The sequence below is a fragment of the Oryzias latipes genome, chromosome 19 (assembly GCF_002234675.1).
Source record: "Oryzias latipes chromosome 19, ASM223467v1".
NCBI classification, from domain to species: Eukaryota; Metazoa; Chordata; class Actinopteri; order Beloniformes; family Adrianichthyidae; genus Oryzias; species Oryzias latipes.
In genome coordinates, this window is record NC_019877.2 from 21,845,780 (window position 1) to 21,861,674 (window position 15,895).

The 15,895-nt window shown below is 42.7% G+C and overlaps 1 protein-coding gene across 1 annotated transcript; it reads right to left on the minus strand.

Moving 5' to 3' along the window:
• Positions 1-10,146: 10,146 nt before the first annotated feature.
• dhrs7c (dehydrogenase/reductase 7C) lies at positions 10,147-15,593 on the minus strand. The gene is made up of 7 exons (XM_004080704.4): positions 15,415-15,593; positions 13,198-13,354; positions 12,768-12,880; positions 11,751-11,961; positions 11,584-11,676; positions 10,980-11,135; positions 10,147-10,888 (listed from the first exon to the last, which is right to left on the minus strand). Exons 2-7 carry the CDS (start codon positions 13,349-13,351, stop codon positions 10,680-10,682), a joined length of 936 nt encoding a protein of 311 aa, XP_004080752.1. The 5' UTR covers positions 13,352-13,354; positions 15,415-15,593; the 3' UTR covers positions 10,147-10,679.
• Positions 15,594-15,895: the final 302 nt, after the last annotated feature.

The window sequence follows — 15,895 nt, forward strand, 5'->3', positions numbered from 1 at the left end:
GATTTATCTGTGTTCTTCCAATGTGCCAAAGTATCTCTCAACAAAAGGAATAAAATCTTTCACATCCAAGTTTCAACTGACGGTGGTTGGAGATCATTGTCCTAGAGAACAACACAGGTTTACTTTTATCTTGGCTAAAAACTGCATCCTCATCATCATCATTAAAAGAGCACTGGGAACACTTTGAAGATAGATCCGAAGATGACTGGAGTGGGACTTTAAAAGAACCAGAACAAAAGTGAAATACAGTCAGGATGATAGAGGCTCCTCTGGATTGGTGACATCAGAAGAACAGAGAACCAACAGACAACATGGTTACAATTTAAGCTCAGCTATGCTTCATTTAGGGCTCTTTGAATTGTTATATGTTGTAGTATTTTATCAGTTGAGCTGAATTTATCAGCTATATTTATGAAATAAAACATTTTAATCTCAAAAGGTTTCCCCTGGTCTCTAGTCCTGTCAACTGCGTTACCAGTTTTTGTGCCATAGATCTCTTAAACGTCGAAAGAAATGTAACAAAAATGATTGTTAAGATCTCTGAAGAGGGAAATATAAAGACGGAGATTAAATTCACACTCAGTGTACCGTGGATTTATGTAGAAAACAGTTTCATCCTCCAAATCACGATCACATGAAAGCCATAAAATGAGCTTAAGTTACCCAATTAATTCATTTGGCATATTCAGTGTGTAAACTAGAAACATAAAGTAATCAAACAAGAAAACTGATGTTTTGAGTTTTTGCTTGACATGAAATGTTCCACTAATTATAGAATGACCCAACTAAACCGTTATCTGACAGCTCCCACATGGGAAGAATAAAACAATAGAAGTGGTGGACCTGAACATGATGTTCAAATGGTCAGAAGTCTGTGAGGCGTTATTGTACTACATTACTGAGGTACATTAGATGATGATTGCCGCACCAGATGTCTTTATTTTAGAATTTAAACCAAAAAAAAAACAAAATTTCTTTTGCTTTTTAATTATTTTAAATAATCCAATCAAGTCTTTTGAACAGCTTATGCCACTCTTGTGTCCTCAGGAGGCTGAAAGGTGGGGGGCCCGGGGCCAGGGTCAAGGCATCCAGAGACATCTGAAATGCCTGGTTACCCCGTGCCCCTTCTGTTTCATTAACTACCCCTTGTTACACCAATTTCATTTTGACGGACAGCAAGAGAGGCTGACCCCCCCTTTTGTCGTTGTGGGGGTGGGCATGGTTAAACCGATTGGTGTTTTCATTTGCTTGTGTGTTTCCTTCAACTTTAAGTCAAAGCAGATTCCAGCAACGCAACTCCTGATTTTTGTCTTGCCTAACCGTTAAAGCCTCTTAGTTTACACGTGCGGCTGTTAGACTCCCACGGCTCTCATTTTAATGTGCAAGGGCAGAGATGGTTCATGGGAACGCAGTGACAGAGGAGTTGAAGGTGGAGGTTGGGACTGCACCTAAGATCAGCTTTGAGCTCCTTCTTGTTTCCATGGTGATGGACAGACTGACAGATGAGGTTAGACAGGAATCTCTGTGGACCAGGATGTTTGCAGATGACACTGTGATCTGTAGGGAGAGGAGGTGGAGGACCATCTAGAGAGGTGGAGGTTTGGTCTTAAAGGAGAGGAATGAAGCTTAGCTGCAGCAGAGGAGAGGAACTGAAGAGGAACAATAAGGCTACAGGGAGCAGAGGTGGAGAAGGTGGAGGACTTTAAGAACCTAAACTCAGGAGTCCAGAGCAAGAGAGAGTGTAGGAAAGAGGTGAGGAGGAATCTACAAGCAGGTTGAACCAGGTGGAGGAAGGTTTCAGGAGTGGTGTGTGACTACAGAGAGTAATCAAGAATAAAATGAAAGGTGAAGAAGACTGTGCTGACAGCAGCCATGATGTTGGTTCAGAGACTCGAGGAAGAGCTGGAGGCAGCAGAGATGAAGATGCTGAGGTTCTCTTTGGGACCAGGATGGATCATCAGAGGATCAGATCATGGTAGATGTTCTGGAGATCAATGCAAGGAAGCAGGTGTAGATGTTTGGACACAATGAGAGGAAGAGCAGTGACCGCCTTGTCATATCTGACCTTACGTTTGGATACGGGCTGTCTGCAGGTGACAAGCAGGTGGCCCGCTCAGTGACCCCAGAGAGAAAAATGTTTTTCTACGGGCATGCTGCAGATGACAGGTTGTAGTAAGACGTAGGATAAAGAAAGGGTAACGGTAGGTGAGACGCTGAGATTTGTCATTTATTTGACTAAATTCTGCCGCGCAGCGTGAGGGCATCCTTCAACAGCGTCACCTGTATGTCATAATGCTGCGTTCACACACCGAACGCGGTTCACGTGTAAAATTTTTGTCAAACGCCTCCCTTTAAGCCAAATCCACGGCTCAATGTATGTCCAAAAACGTGTTCACACGCTTGTTGCCTCAAACGTGAGTGGGAGGAGCTACCGCCAAGTGATTTCAGCCTGATGGCTACACGGAGCGGTGTCTGTGTATGAAAGACCCGAATGATGTTTAGAGATCAGGTTTATTCATTAAGAGTTGCAGAGTTTGCAGAGTTCTACAAAACCATGGGTGGTAACGTCTCCATGTCTGGTTCATGACATCATTCAGAGACTCTCCTGGTACGGAGAGTCTCTCTGTGTCTCTCTCACACTTCTGTCTCTCTGTGACCCAGTTTGACGACCTGTGGTTCCACATTAGTCCGAAGCAGACAAATAATAAAAATGGAGGATCTTTTAATTCTTTTTCAATGAAGAAAAGAAAACTATCATAAAGTTTAGGACCAAAACAATCAGCTTCTCCCTGTGTTGGGTTTGGACTCTACCCACTCATTGAGTCATTGAACACATCACATGCCCAGAGCTGAGTCCCTGATTGGTTGACACGATACGTCACCTTCGCCAAAGTTCCTCTGCGCCGCCACGTCCAACGCTCAAAGCGCATCGAAGGACTTCTGCTTACATCTGTACGATGACTGGTCCAGTTATTTGCACTCTGCTACTGAGATATCCTTTACTTCCTTTTATTCTGACTCCATGTTGCTGGGTGGAGCCTCAGTACATGTCTGAAGTGAACAGCCATTGTCAATTCTGTCACATTCTGACTGTATTCACCTTCAAATGCTCTATTTCTTGTTTTGTTTGTTTTGTTAGACATAATGCGCTGAAATCTTTGTAAAAACTATGGGTGAGTGAAAATAAGTTTTTGAGAACATTTGGTGGCAACTCAGCCAGAGGAAGAAAGCAACAAGAACACGATCTAATCACAGGCATCTCTGTACATCCCACAAACCTCTGGACAGTCTGTCAGACGAGCAGAAACTAGAAATGATCAATATACAGGAAGACTTGGATGAAATTTATCAAAGAAAGGGGAAGGAGCTTTCATTAGATCCAGAAAACAACTCTTCATATTTTTTTAAGTGGAGAAGCATCAAGGACAAATAAACACAACAACTGAGCTAAAAATCAATGACATAAATTGTAGTGATGATAAAATAATCTCTAACTATTGCTCATCATTTTACAAGAATCTGTATTCTTCACAATATTCTGAAATAGAGGCTGAACTCTTTCTTAACTCTTTAAGAAATCCCTGAACACTTAAAGATTCTGAAAGAGATTTTTGTGATAATCCAGTGAGTCTTGAAGTAGTCTGTGAATGCATCAAACGGTTACAACAAAACAAAAACAAAGTATTTCAAATGATACCTTACCCTGGAGCATGACCCAACGACTTATTACTCTTATCCCAAAACCTCACAAAGATTTACTCATCATTGATAATTGGAGACCCATCTGTCTTCTTAATAATGACTAAAATTTTAGCTTTAGTTTTTGCCAAAAGAAGGAAAATTTGTTAACTCTGTAACGAATCACAATCAGGTTTTTTAACCAACAGACATATCGCAAATAGTATTCGTTTAGTTTTGGACATACTCAATTACTCATATTTAATTGCAGATGAGTCCTTTATGTCATTTCTGGACTTTTTAATGGCCTTTGACACAGTAGAACATGACTTCCTGTTTCGCTTATCATAAAAAATGTTGGTTTTGGTGACTACTTCTGCGAAGTCATTAGAACTCTTTACAACAATGCCACCTGCTCTATTAAATCTATTAACTTCAACATGGTTCATAACCTAAGTTTGACCTAAAACGTGGAATTAGACAGGGATGTCCTATATTTCCATGTCTATTTCTTCTAGTAGCTCAGCTTCTCTGTGACCAAATTAAATCCAGTCAATTACAAGTATCTCTATCGCTAACAGATCTACTGTCGTCAGTCAGCTTGCTGATGACACAACTCTCTTTCTTAAAGACAGCTCACAGATTTAATTAGCGATAGCTATAATTAAGTCTTTTTCCAAAGCTTCCGGTCTCTCATTAAATTTGAAAAAATGTGAACTTCTCCCAATTAAATCATGTGATTCAGATTCACTCTTTAATATTCCTGTGAAGACATCCGTCACATATCTTGGTATAAAAATATCCAAAACTGAAAATGACAGAGGTAATATGAACTTTCTTCCAATTATTGATAAATGAAAAAGAGGTTTAACCTCTGGCTCTTACGTGACCTTTCCATTAAAGGTCAAATTCTCCTCTCCAAGGCTGAAGGGCTCTCCAGAGTCATTTATGCTGCTCAGCCTCTTCATGTCAGCAGTGTCATAAGCATAACTATTGATAAAGTGCTGTGACTTTGTTTGGAGAAACCGAACTCATCATATAAGGAAATCTGTTCTAATGAATGATTATACTAGTGGGGGCCTGAACTTCTTGGATTTCAGTACCTTAAGTATGACTTTTGGAATGAATCGGATCAGACAGTTTCTGAAAAATCCAAACTCTCTGTGGGACTTCTTTCCCAATTACGTTTCCTCACAGGTTGGTGTTCTCGACTTTTTACTGCTCCGCTCCTACAAGCCCGACAAAGTGTCCATCAAACTGTCTTCATTTCATAAACAGATGCTGCTTATTGGTTCTTGATTTATAAACATAACTTTTCTCCTCACAAGTTTTTCATTTGGAACAATAGATATATTTTTTGCAGAAACAAAACTCTCTTTAACCAACAGTGGCTTGATCATAATATCAGATTAGTCAGTCAATTATTCAATCAACAGTTTCGACTCTACACTTACACTGAATTTATTCATTTCTACAACATCCCTGTTTCTGTGAAGGACTTTTCAGTTGTTTTTGATGCTGTTTCCCTCAGCCTCACCTATCTTTATAAAGGATCTCCGACTCCATCTGCTCCCCAACTCCAGGTTCGCGTGACGGAAACTTGCTGTCGGAAAAATCTGCTTCTCAACTTGGAGAAACCAAAAGATCATTCATAGGTTTGATCCAACATATACTAGAATATAGGTATAATATTACTAAAAATGGTTCTGTTTTCAGTAGGCCTGCACAATATACCGCAAATTTATCGTTATCGCAATATCCAGCTCTGCAATATGCATATCGCAATAGACAGCGAATATCGCAATAAATCGCAAACCCAAAATATGTTAAAACAATCTTCTAACAGCTTGAAGCATTTAACGAATCAAATAAATCCCTTTATGTTTTGACCAATCAGATGGACGCCTTCCCATTGTTGACCAATCAGATGGAGGTCTATTATGTTAGATGATTGTCCCCTATGTCGATGAGGGTCATTTGGAGTATAATTTTAAACTGTTGCAATTAAATGGGAATGATGTTTTTGTTTATTTTTCTATTTGTTTATTTACCGCAAATTATATCGTTATCGCAATGTTGATTACTAATATCGCATATCGCAAGTTTTCCTCATATCGTGCAGCCCTAGTTTTCAGTGTGAGGAAACGTTTATTCATATTTTTTGGAGCTGTAAGTACAATGAAAAAATTTAGGACAAATTAACAAACCTGATAAAAACTTACATTTATTCACATTTTACTTTAACATGGAAAATATCCTATTTGGTTTTGTTAATTGTGATAATACATTTTTATTTCAGTTTTATTTAATAAATCTCCTGATTTTATTAACAAAGTATTATATTCACAAGACTAAATTAAGTAATAAAGCTCCCCATTTTGTTGATTTATAGCCCAAATTAAATTTTACTTACATTCCATTTCCCCCAGTACAAACAAAAATGCTATTAAAACGTGTCATTTTGCTCAGCTTTATTATTTAATATAAGTTTATTTGGTGTTTGTATCCCCCCTGGCGTTTTCTCTGAACAATTGATGTACAGTTAATTGTTTTTTGCTGTATGTCACGTGTGTTCTGAAACAAAATTAAAAACAACAAATAAATAAAAAAATGTCTTTATTAGGAAGGACGATGCACAGGAATCCAGAACTCCGCTTGTGTCGCCACCTACAGGAACAAGAGGGAAGTCGGTGCTCATGATCATCCAGGGCTCCATCATCCTGTGAGAAAACTGCCATGAAATGTTTCAGAGTCCTGAAAGATGTTTATCCAGATAATCCGGTTCTGTTAGACAGAACAGACTGAGGATTTGTACTTCAATTTCGTTCCTGCAGCTTGTACACGTGCTGACTCGGCCAATTGCAAAGCTGATTTAATCTCTCTGGGAACAGCAAGAAGTCTGAGGTCCCGCTTGATTTGAGGGTCAGGGTCAAGGCATCTTCAAATTTAGAAAACTTTAACCAAAGTGAGGGGTTAAAAGTGTGTATTGTCCGGATGCTTTGCGTCCATAAGGAAAGCCCTCCGAGGTGTGGGCGCGTCAGACTCGCCCGGATCTCTGAGATTAAAACAAACTTCGACACAGATTGATTGACATAATCTTTCAAAGCAAACAGGACTTGAGGATTAAAAAGTCTTTGACCAAAAACAATCCTTTATCAGGACGCAGAATGAGTATTTCTTAACCTAAATCTAAATTTGTGCCAAAAATGTTGTTTTTTTCCTTTCTTCCCGTATTTTTTAATTTGAAAATGCTTCTTGAAAAAGGACTTCTTCACGATGACGTATAACACAGTTATAAATTCACTGTCAACAGAAAGACATGATCAGACATCAGTGTGATGCAAAGCCAACCCTCACCTGTGGGTGAAAACATGCTCTGCAGGCTGACAATTCCTGATTTTCTGTCCAAACACTCTGTTCCACCTGGTAGAACTCACCTTTGGTGCTAATCCTGCCGCTGGAATCGCCCATGCAGCTCCCAGAGAGGAGCTGGGAATGTTGTGGGCGTGGTTAGATTTACAGGAAACGCCGTGTCTCTACCCCACGGATCTTAGGTCGCCTCAGGTGTTGGTCATGGTCTTTGAAAGTTTTTGCAGCCACTCTCACCTTAAGTCTGGTCTGTTTTCAAAAAATGATACAGATGTGGACGACTCATTTGTTTTCTACAAACCTGCAGGAGCACTCATTCATCCCAGTGAAATAAACTGTATTTAGCTAGTGGGATGTATTTTAAACATCAACCGTGGGGAGGCTTTGACGTCAAAAACAGCAGTGCAGGACTAAAGACCACCGACAGCTGAGGAAACATCCCAGCAGTGCTGATGGAGGTGAAATGGAAGAGACATGGTGAAGTGAGAGGCGGCCCTTCTGGGGCTGATGGGAAAGCTCCACCACGGCCTCTGGGTAACCTCCATCCGTCAGGTTATTGCCAATAACCCGGCCTTTTAAACATTGATAAGGGTGATCACCTTGTTCATAGAAAGGCCGTTTCGGAGCAGCAGCGGCCCCTCGGAGGCGTTTTAGATAAGTGGAGGACACATCATCCAGAACTGCGCCTCAGGACAATCATCTCGCCACGTTTGGGCCTTTCAACCAACCGCAGGCGACTGAGAGAAACAGTCAAGCTGCACAACTCTGAGCTTCTAAGATTTATTTAGAAATAAATATGACAATTAGATTTAAAAGCATGGTTATGAGGAGACCCCACCCCCTCTTCCCCACCACCACGTACACTGAGACGTACACGGCACATGCATGACACATGACATATGGAAAGATGTCTCCTCCAACTGCCAATTTGCAAAATCCAGATGACTTCTTTGGAAACAGTCGATCATATTTGACGTGTGGAAATGTCAGATTTAATCATGGGAGCTCCATGGACGTGCACACGTGCACACGTGCACATGTGTCCTGGCAGACAAAGACAAGGAATCCCCAGAGGAGAAAGACCTGGAGGACAGACTCACGCAAGCCAGCTGGACTTGACACAAAAATCCCCCACTGACACGCACATGCATGTGCAGGCACGCGCACACACACACACAAACACTATGCCTCATTTACATCTTTATTGCCACAGACGAACGGGCCGTGCTGTGTGACATCATTTCTGATTTACGGCGTCACATGCATTAAAATATGGCCGTTTGAAGCATTAGGGATCACAAATGTGGCTCTAATATCTCTGCAGCACAAAGCGGTGAACGTCTGGCAGGTCGACATTTCTGGATAAATGTCAATATAAAGAAATTTTAGTCACAATTTACAAACTGTAGGATTTTGAGATTGAATGTATTTAGTTGTATTTGCACAAATAAAATTCTGGACACGTTTATCTGTCAGTGTTTTTAATAACATGTTTGTTGTCATAAGCACAGACAAATCTAATCCATTATTATTATTATTATTATAACTTTTCGAGTGTTGTTTGTTGTTTAGGTTTGCTCACACTCCTTTATCCAGACCAGCAGATGTTGCTGCCATCATGAGGAAATTCAGAAAAATACAGTTTTCTCTCAGATGTAATGTCAGACCTGTCAAAAGAAAAGTGTTTGTCATTTTGAGAGAATCAGAATTCATAGTAAGTACACCTTTATGAATGCCAGACGAATCATTTATCTGAAGGATTGTTGTCATTTAGTGTCATGGTTTAAGTTTCTTTGCTTTTGTCATTTGCTTCTGTCATGTTTTGAGTTCGTTTCCTGTTTTATTTTGAAAGGTTTTCTGTTATGTTGTTTTGACTTTTACTTTTGGTCCCCTTCTGCCCTCATTGTCTCCACCTGTGTCTCGTCTATTTAGTACGGTGGCCGACAGGGCTCACACTACATACAAAAGAAACAACACAATGACATTACCCGCAACACAACAACATAACCGCAGGATAGCATAAACCGCAGCAAAACGGAAATTTTTCCTACCGGTGGGAAAAAATCAGGGTGTTAGGGTTTTTTCTTACTAGATAATGTAATTCTTTACAAATATACGTGTGTCTAAAAATCTAAATTTACCCAGCTCTCCACATAGTGACATCTGCATCTAACGTTCTTTGCCTTTTTTTTTAAATTAACTTTTAAGTCATGTTTAACCCGCTCTGGAGCCTCTGAGGGTTCAAACGCGGAAGCGAACCCCGAAGGAAGATCAGCCTCACCGTCTTACCCGTGTTCTGCATCCAGCGGCTCGTCTTTAGCATTAGACGTCTGCGCACGCAAAGGCAGCAGGGAGGGGAGGGGGTGTGGGCCGGTTTCGGTGATCAGAGCCACTTGCCGCCTGCAGGCTGTACATTTGGGATGAAATACACAACTACCACAGCACGTGGGGGGGCCACTGGGGTGGCCAGGTGTCGGCCACCCCTGGTGGCACCACTGGTGGGTCCTCCAGCAAAACCGTTCATGCTGCTGCCTAACTATGTAGTCACAAGGGGGCGCTCCTGTATCTGTCCCCAGCCCTGATAGAAAACAGGGTTGTGTCAGGAAGGACATCCCGTATGGAAAACTCTGCCAAACCTCCCGTGTGGGAGCTGATTGGCTGTGGCGACCCCTGAAGAGGCATGACGATGGGCAGACAAAAGCAAAATGAAGTCATGGATTTCATGGTTTGTTGCAAATTAGCGACACTCAGCATAAAGGGATTGAAACATTTTTAGAATCCTTTTCTACAACCTCTCTCTCTTCTATTAGGTGACCTCTGTGTGGTGACCTTTGTGTGGTGACCTGAGGGATTCCTTCTGTGGGATGAAGCTGGCCTTTGGTTGAGCTCACATGCATCCTAAATTTGCATAGAGAGATGGGCTGAGTAGATCCTGAACACGCGGACGTTCTCGCTGGATTTGTGTAGCAACCTCTGTCTCCTCGAAGATGTCTGTTTCATCTGCATCGAATATGGAAACACTTAAGATTCGCAACACTACACAAAATGACACACTACAATTCGTCATAACACAAAAAATGAACTCACAATACGAAAAAATGAACTCACAGCACAACATTTTATCTCAAAATGGGAGTATCACTTCCGTTGCAAGTATACAGGTTTACAGGTATACAGGTATACAGGTATACAGGTATACAGGTTTACAGGTATACAGGTATACAGGTACAGGAACACGGCAGAAGCGGCTGTCACACAGATGGCTCTCAGACAGAGCAGGAGAGAAGCTGCCGGTACCGGGAGAATCATAAATCCAGAATGGAGACTCGATTACTGATGTGTTTGCCCCGTAGAAATTTCAGAATAAAAGCAGTGAAACTTCCATTTTGAGGTAAAGTGTTGCGCTGTGAGTTGATTTTGTCGTGTTGTGAGTTAATTGTTTCTTGTTGTGACGAATAGTAGTGTGTTACTTTGTGTTGCAAATCTAAAGTGTTGTGTTGTGACCCTTCTGGGCCACCGTAGTTCAGCATCACCCTAACCTTTGCATCAGCAGTGATCATGTAGGAAAAGAACAGCCAGGCACTGTTGCATCTCCACAGGGATTTGGCTTTAATACACACGTGTGTGTTGTGTCACTGCATCTCCTCGGCCAGCATGGAGTCCTTCACCCCCGCCGCCAGCACAGCGAAGAGGAAAGGCGGGAACAGCGAGCGGAGGTAGAGGGCCACTCTGGGGATGGGGTGTGCAAGCACAACCTCCTTTCTCTTCCTGTTCACAGTTTGCATAATCTCATTGGCCAGGACTGATGGACGCACGCCGTGGGTCAGCTGGCTTTTGATGACTGCAGGAGAACACGAGGATTCAGGTTAGACAGCAGAGAAACATCTGCACCTGCGTGAAGATCATGCTGTTGCTCCCGGGGAAATGCTCACATGCAGCCAGGGCGTTTGGCTTTGGACTGGGTAGCGGTGCTGGTTCAGCGCTGTTTATGAAGGTGTGACTGACGGTGCTGACCACAAGGCCATACTCCTCCACTTCAGCCCTCAGGCAGTCAAAGAAGGCCTGTGCAGCGTGTTTGGAGGCGGCATCTGGGGGTAAACACAAACACGTCTGGTCAAAAACCCATCAGAGGATCATCTTCACAGACTTTTTTACCATTGTTCCTGATTGTTCAACAAGCTACGAGCTATCAGTCACTTTCATCATGACTGGAACTCAAAAACCCCAAGTTCAGCTGTCGAGGTAGTTAGAAAGGTTGCTTTACCAGTTAAAAGGAGAGTTTGACGTCTGCTGTTTCTACGGCAACGACCTGATGCAGCCCTTTTGGATTATTATTGGCTTTGCAGTGATGTCATGAGCTAAAGGCTCATGTCTTACCAATGGAGCCTTTTTTTCAAACAACGTTGATGTTTGTTTTTCATATCTCTGACATTTTTTTTTTACATTTATGATGATAAAATGATAAAAGAAACATTAAATCTGCCGTTTTCAGGTAGAACTCACAAAGTTTGGACTTTTGTCAGAAACTGGACTCACATGAGCTCCTGAAAGGGACAGCCAGTCTACCCTGGACGCTGTTCACCAGGATGATGTGCCCTGACCTTCGAGAGATCATGGCTGGAAGAACACCTGCCACAAGCGTCAACGTCCACATCAGATGAAGAACATAATCTGTGGGGGTCCTTTAGAAAAATCCCACCCACCTTTGGCAAGAGTGCTGGGCCCAAAGTAGTTGATGTCCATGATGTTTCTGTCCGTCTCCAGAGAGACGCTCCGAGCGGGAGCCTTGAGCTTCACGCTGCTGTTGCAGATCAGCACATCCACGCAGCCGTAACACTCCATCACCTCAGACACCACCTCCTCCATGCTGGCCATGTCACTGAAATCCAGGATCACCAGCTTTGGAGCAAACGTCTGCAGCGGGGGAGGCGTGACGTTGTCATGCGAGCGACGCTACTACATCATCGCCATACACCAGCTGTCCAGCGGGGACTTGACAGCCAATATGACAAACAAGCCCAAACATCAGGGGGTTGACGGCAACTCTGTGCCTGCCTAAGACCAGGGGAGCATGCGCATCCAGGATATCCCAAGATACATCCTAACATTTTAGATTCCTGGCTTTATTACGGATCAATAGTCAGGCGAGCACCTATAATGTGTGTACGTTTCTTTATTTGAGCTACTTCAAATTTAAAAAACCTCAAAACGGACCAACAAACACGTGTCAAATCCTTAGGGGGGGTGGAAAAGATGACGGAGCATTTCAACAACAAAGAGGTTCTGTTCTGCCGGTGGTCACGTTGGTCTAAAGTCTAACGTTTGTTTTGTGGTGTAGACCCGTTTGAAGCCCACAGTGACAGTTGCTGTCTGAAAGGATTTCCTGCCATTGTGTCCACTGGAGGAAGTGGGGATCCTGAGGGTGGTAACACTCCAGGATTATGATCAAACCAAACAAATCATGCTTAAACTCACATGTAAACATGCTAATTCCAGCTGGGAATCAGGAGATTTTTGTCTAATCGTGTTGTCTAATCAGCATCTGGCCATGGCACACCTGTGAGGTGGGCTGGATTCTCTCAAAGGAGAAGTGTTATCACAGATTTGAGAGAAAAGGTTGCTTTGTGTTTGTAAAAATTGTTCTTTAAGCTCACCTCATGACAAATGGGAGACAAAACCAAAGTGTTGCATTTAGATTTTGTTGATTGTCGTTTACTCACCTCTCTGGGGTCGGCATCGCCGGTCAGAGAGTCGTAAAGAGACTCCAGTTTGTCCCAGCTCATTCCACATAGGATCAGTCTGGCGCCGCCTTTGTGGAAGAGGCGGGCGCATTCTACACACAGAAAAATAAAGATGGACACGTGTTAGTTTTAATCATCCAACTCTGTGTAAAGTCACGCCACAACATCATCAGTTATCATTCCTAAGAAGGCTAAAATATGCCAGCAGGTCTGACATTAGTGAAAACATCTGAGGGACAGCTGCAGTTCTTCAGCTGCAGTGTTGCTGTGTGAAATGTAAATGTGAAAAGTAAATTAACTACTGCATGTGCTGTCACTGAATGAGCTCAAACTGTATGTAAATCGTTGTCATGTTCCCGTTTTTCCGTGTGAAACATTGAACTTTGCCTGCAAAGGTCAAATCATTTACCTGTCCCCACTCCAGACACAGCGTCGGTGATGACCACCACTTTGTTTCGCACCAACGACTTGGACATGAAGTGAATCACCTCGTTGTAGATGTAATAAACCCCCGCTGCGATGACGACGAGCAGGGGCAACACCATCACCGAGGGCAGGCCCATGTTCTGTAGACACACAAAGCCGTCAGGAAAGAGGAACTGACTGTGTTTGCTCCAGCCGACATGCTGCTGCAGCACCGCTCCTGTGTTCTCTGGCTCCTGCCTGTTCGTCTGGACTACAGATGACAGCAGTCAGCACGCAGCCGCAGAAGCAGAAGACTGACGGCACAGACACACTGATCCTCTTTTTCTGCTGTCCATGCTAATCCATTTGAACATGCATCATTTCTACTTCCTACATTCACAAGCAGAGCAGTCAGTCCTTCACGGAAATGCGTTGATTTGGATTTAAAAATGGGATTCTTTGATGGAGCTGCTTTGTTGTTATTTTGGTTATATCTGTTACACATTCTGTCTCAGTTTCTTCGTTCTGATGTGGGTTTATGGGCATTTTATTCCCTGAAAGTGGGACCAAATATGACTCCAGGTCAAAGACCACCACTGGAAAGTGGATGCTCTGACTTCTGAGAATGGCAGAATAACCTCCCTGTGGTTCAGCACTGCACTAGCTAGCAGTGGTATGGAAGGAGACGGGTATGGGGCTTTTTTTAAGGCTTCAGGTTTGGCCACGCCCTCCTGGTGACGGTGACCTTTGTGGTTTCATGTGTCGCAACTAAAAGAAAAATCAGTTAGGCTATTAGCTTACCAAGCAGGATGTGACAGAGACAAAGCACCAAACAGACAGAAAGGGGCTCATCTGAGCACGGAAAGACCATTCACACATGTAAGGGCAAAAAAGCCATCAAAAAGAGACAACCTGTCAACCTGGGGAGATTCTGACAGAACAGATTGGGCCATGAACAAAAATCTGGTATTGACTGAAAGATGACAATACCTCCAAAAACTAAACAAATAAAGAAGAGAACACCTCAAAAAAAGCAGACTTAGTTATGTTTTTCCAATAAAAAGCGTCAAGGTTTGGATTCATTAGAAGATCAGTAAGAAAAAGCAGTCTGACAGCTGTCAGGGTCATCAATCAGGAATCACTCACTGTCAATCGTCTTTATGGTTGTAATTTTACAGTAGGCTTCAGATATTTTCTCTGGATAACCAGTTTGTGTCATCTGCTTCCCAGCTACGTATTGACACAAATGACACATGAGTTGAAGGAATCGGGGATATTGGAGAAATGAATGGATTGAATTCCTGCAGCTTTTAGGGTTTGGTGCATCTGAATCCTAAAAGAACTCAAACCTGCTAAAGCTTGTTGAAGAGTTACAGACCTTTTCTTGTAAGACTACTTTTTGAAACTGAATCCATTTTGAAGTTGTCTTTTCATTCTGAACAAACTGTCTGCTGTCAGGGTGCTGCTTTTTGTCAGGTTTTCCATTTCTTATGTCTGTTTCCTGGTCTACTTGTTCTTTGGCCTGAAAATCTGTACGTCTGCACGAACACTTGTCGCTACTTTTTTATGGCTTTCTTAAAAAGGATACTAACTGCTAACAACTTTGTATTTTCATTTGGACACGTTATTTTAAGCAAACTCTTCTTTGAGCAACGGTTGATAGTTAATGTTCTGCCGATACGTGTACCATGTAAAGGGAGCTTGAGAAGAACAGCTAAATATAGTGGAGTAGCGGTGGGGCCACTAGCAAATATTTTACCCCATCTCATGTCTTGATGCTGTCATTGGACACTCCAAAGACCAGGGAGTCGCACATGCATGAGCAATAAATAACCCTTTGTGACTGCCTTTAGTTTGGAGATAATGCACACAGTTTCCCCTTATTTAACCCTTGTGCTATCCTAGGCACTTTAACATTGGGAGTGGGGTCATCTAGACCCACTAGACAGTGCACTGAACCTGTTTTCTTCAATGATTTGTGATCTTCACTGGTGTCCATGGATTACATGAAATCTTTCCACCTTTGTCATGGTAGGGAGAACACGTCAAAGTAAGGGTGGGGTCATAGGATAGAACAAGGGTTATCTTCAGACACCCTTTGAGAAATCGGAAAATCTTTGTTCAGTTTTTTGAGGACCACATGCACACAGCGAGTCAGCCTCTGGGTTCAATGGAAGCACAAGCACACACCTGCAAGCTGTGTTATTATTGGTTCACTTACGGCACAGACACGGAGCTAATCCCTTCGCAGGACCAGCTCTTGTTTTTTTCTGGATGAAGTTAGGTAAGAAGCCACTTTAAGTTCTCCGTGTGTCCCTCGTCCATTCAAGCGGCTCAGTGAGAGGCTCAGTGGACCCGCCTCGCCACCGGAACCACCTGCTCAGAATAGCCTTAGCTGGAGTTTGCCATTAATACACACATATGTTTGGTGCACAGTATCTGAAGTATGTGCGCTTGCTGCCAGTAGGGGTGGACCTCGAGTTTGGGTATCAGCAGCTCCTCTGTCAAGACAGCTGGGGGAAGAGGTGCTGCTTATAAAACACGCAGAAAAATGTTACTGCTGCAAAATATGAAATTTATCGAACATAATAGTCATCCGCACAAAAACCTTTTCCATTGTGTTTTGTTGTGGTGGTGTGGCATTCAGGGGTAGGACCAGTTCGTACCGCGTTTTTAGCCTGTTTTTGTCAGAATTAATGCGA

What these genes read in the sequence shown, in the direction of transcription:
- dhrs7c (XM_004080704.4), bottom strand. Translation starts at nt 13,351, where the DNA reads ATGGGCCTGCCCTCGGTGATGGTGTTGCCCCTGCTCGTCGTCATCGCA. An exon ending in TGTGTCTGGAGTGGGGACAG is followed by an intron (nt 12,881 to 13,197) that starts GTAAATGATTTG and finishes TTCTGTGTGTAG; the next exon opens with AATGCGCCCGCCTCTTCCAC. An exon ending in GCCCAGCACTCTTGCCAAAG is followed by an intron (nt 11,677 to 11,750) that starts GTGGGTGGGATT and finishes CGCTTGTGGCAG; the next exon opens with GTGTTCTTCCAGCCATGATC.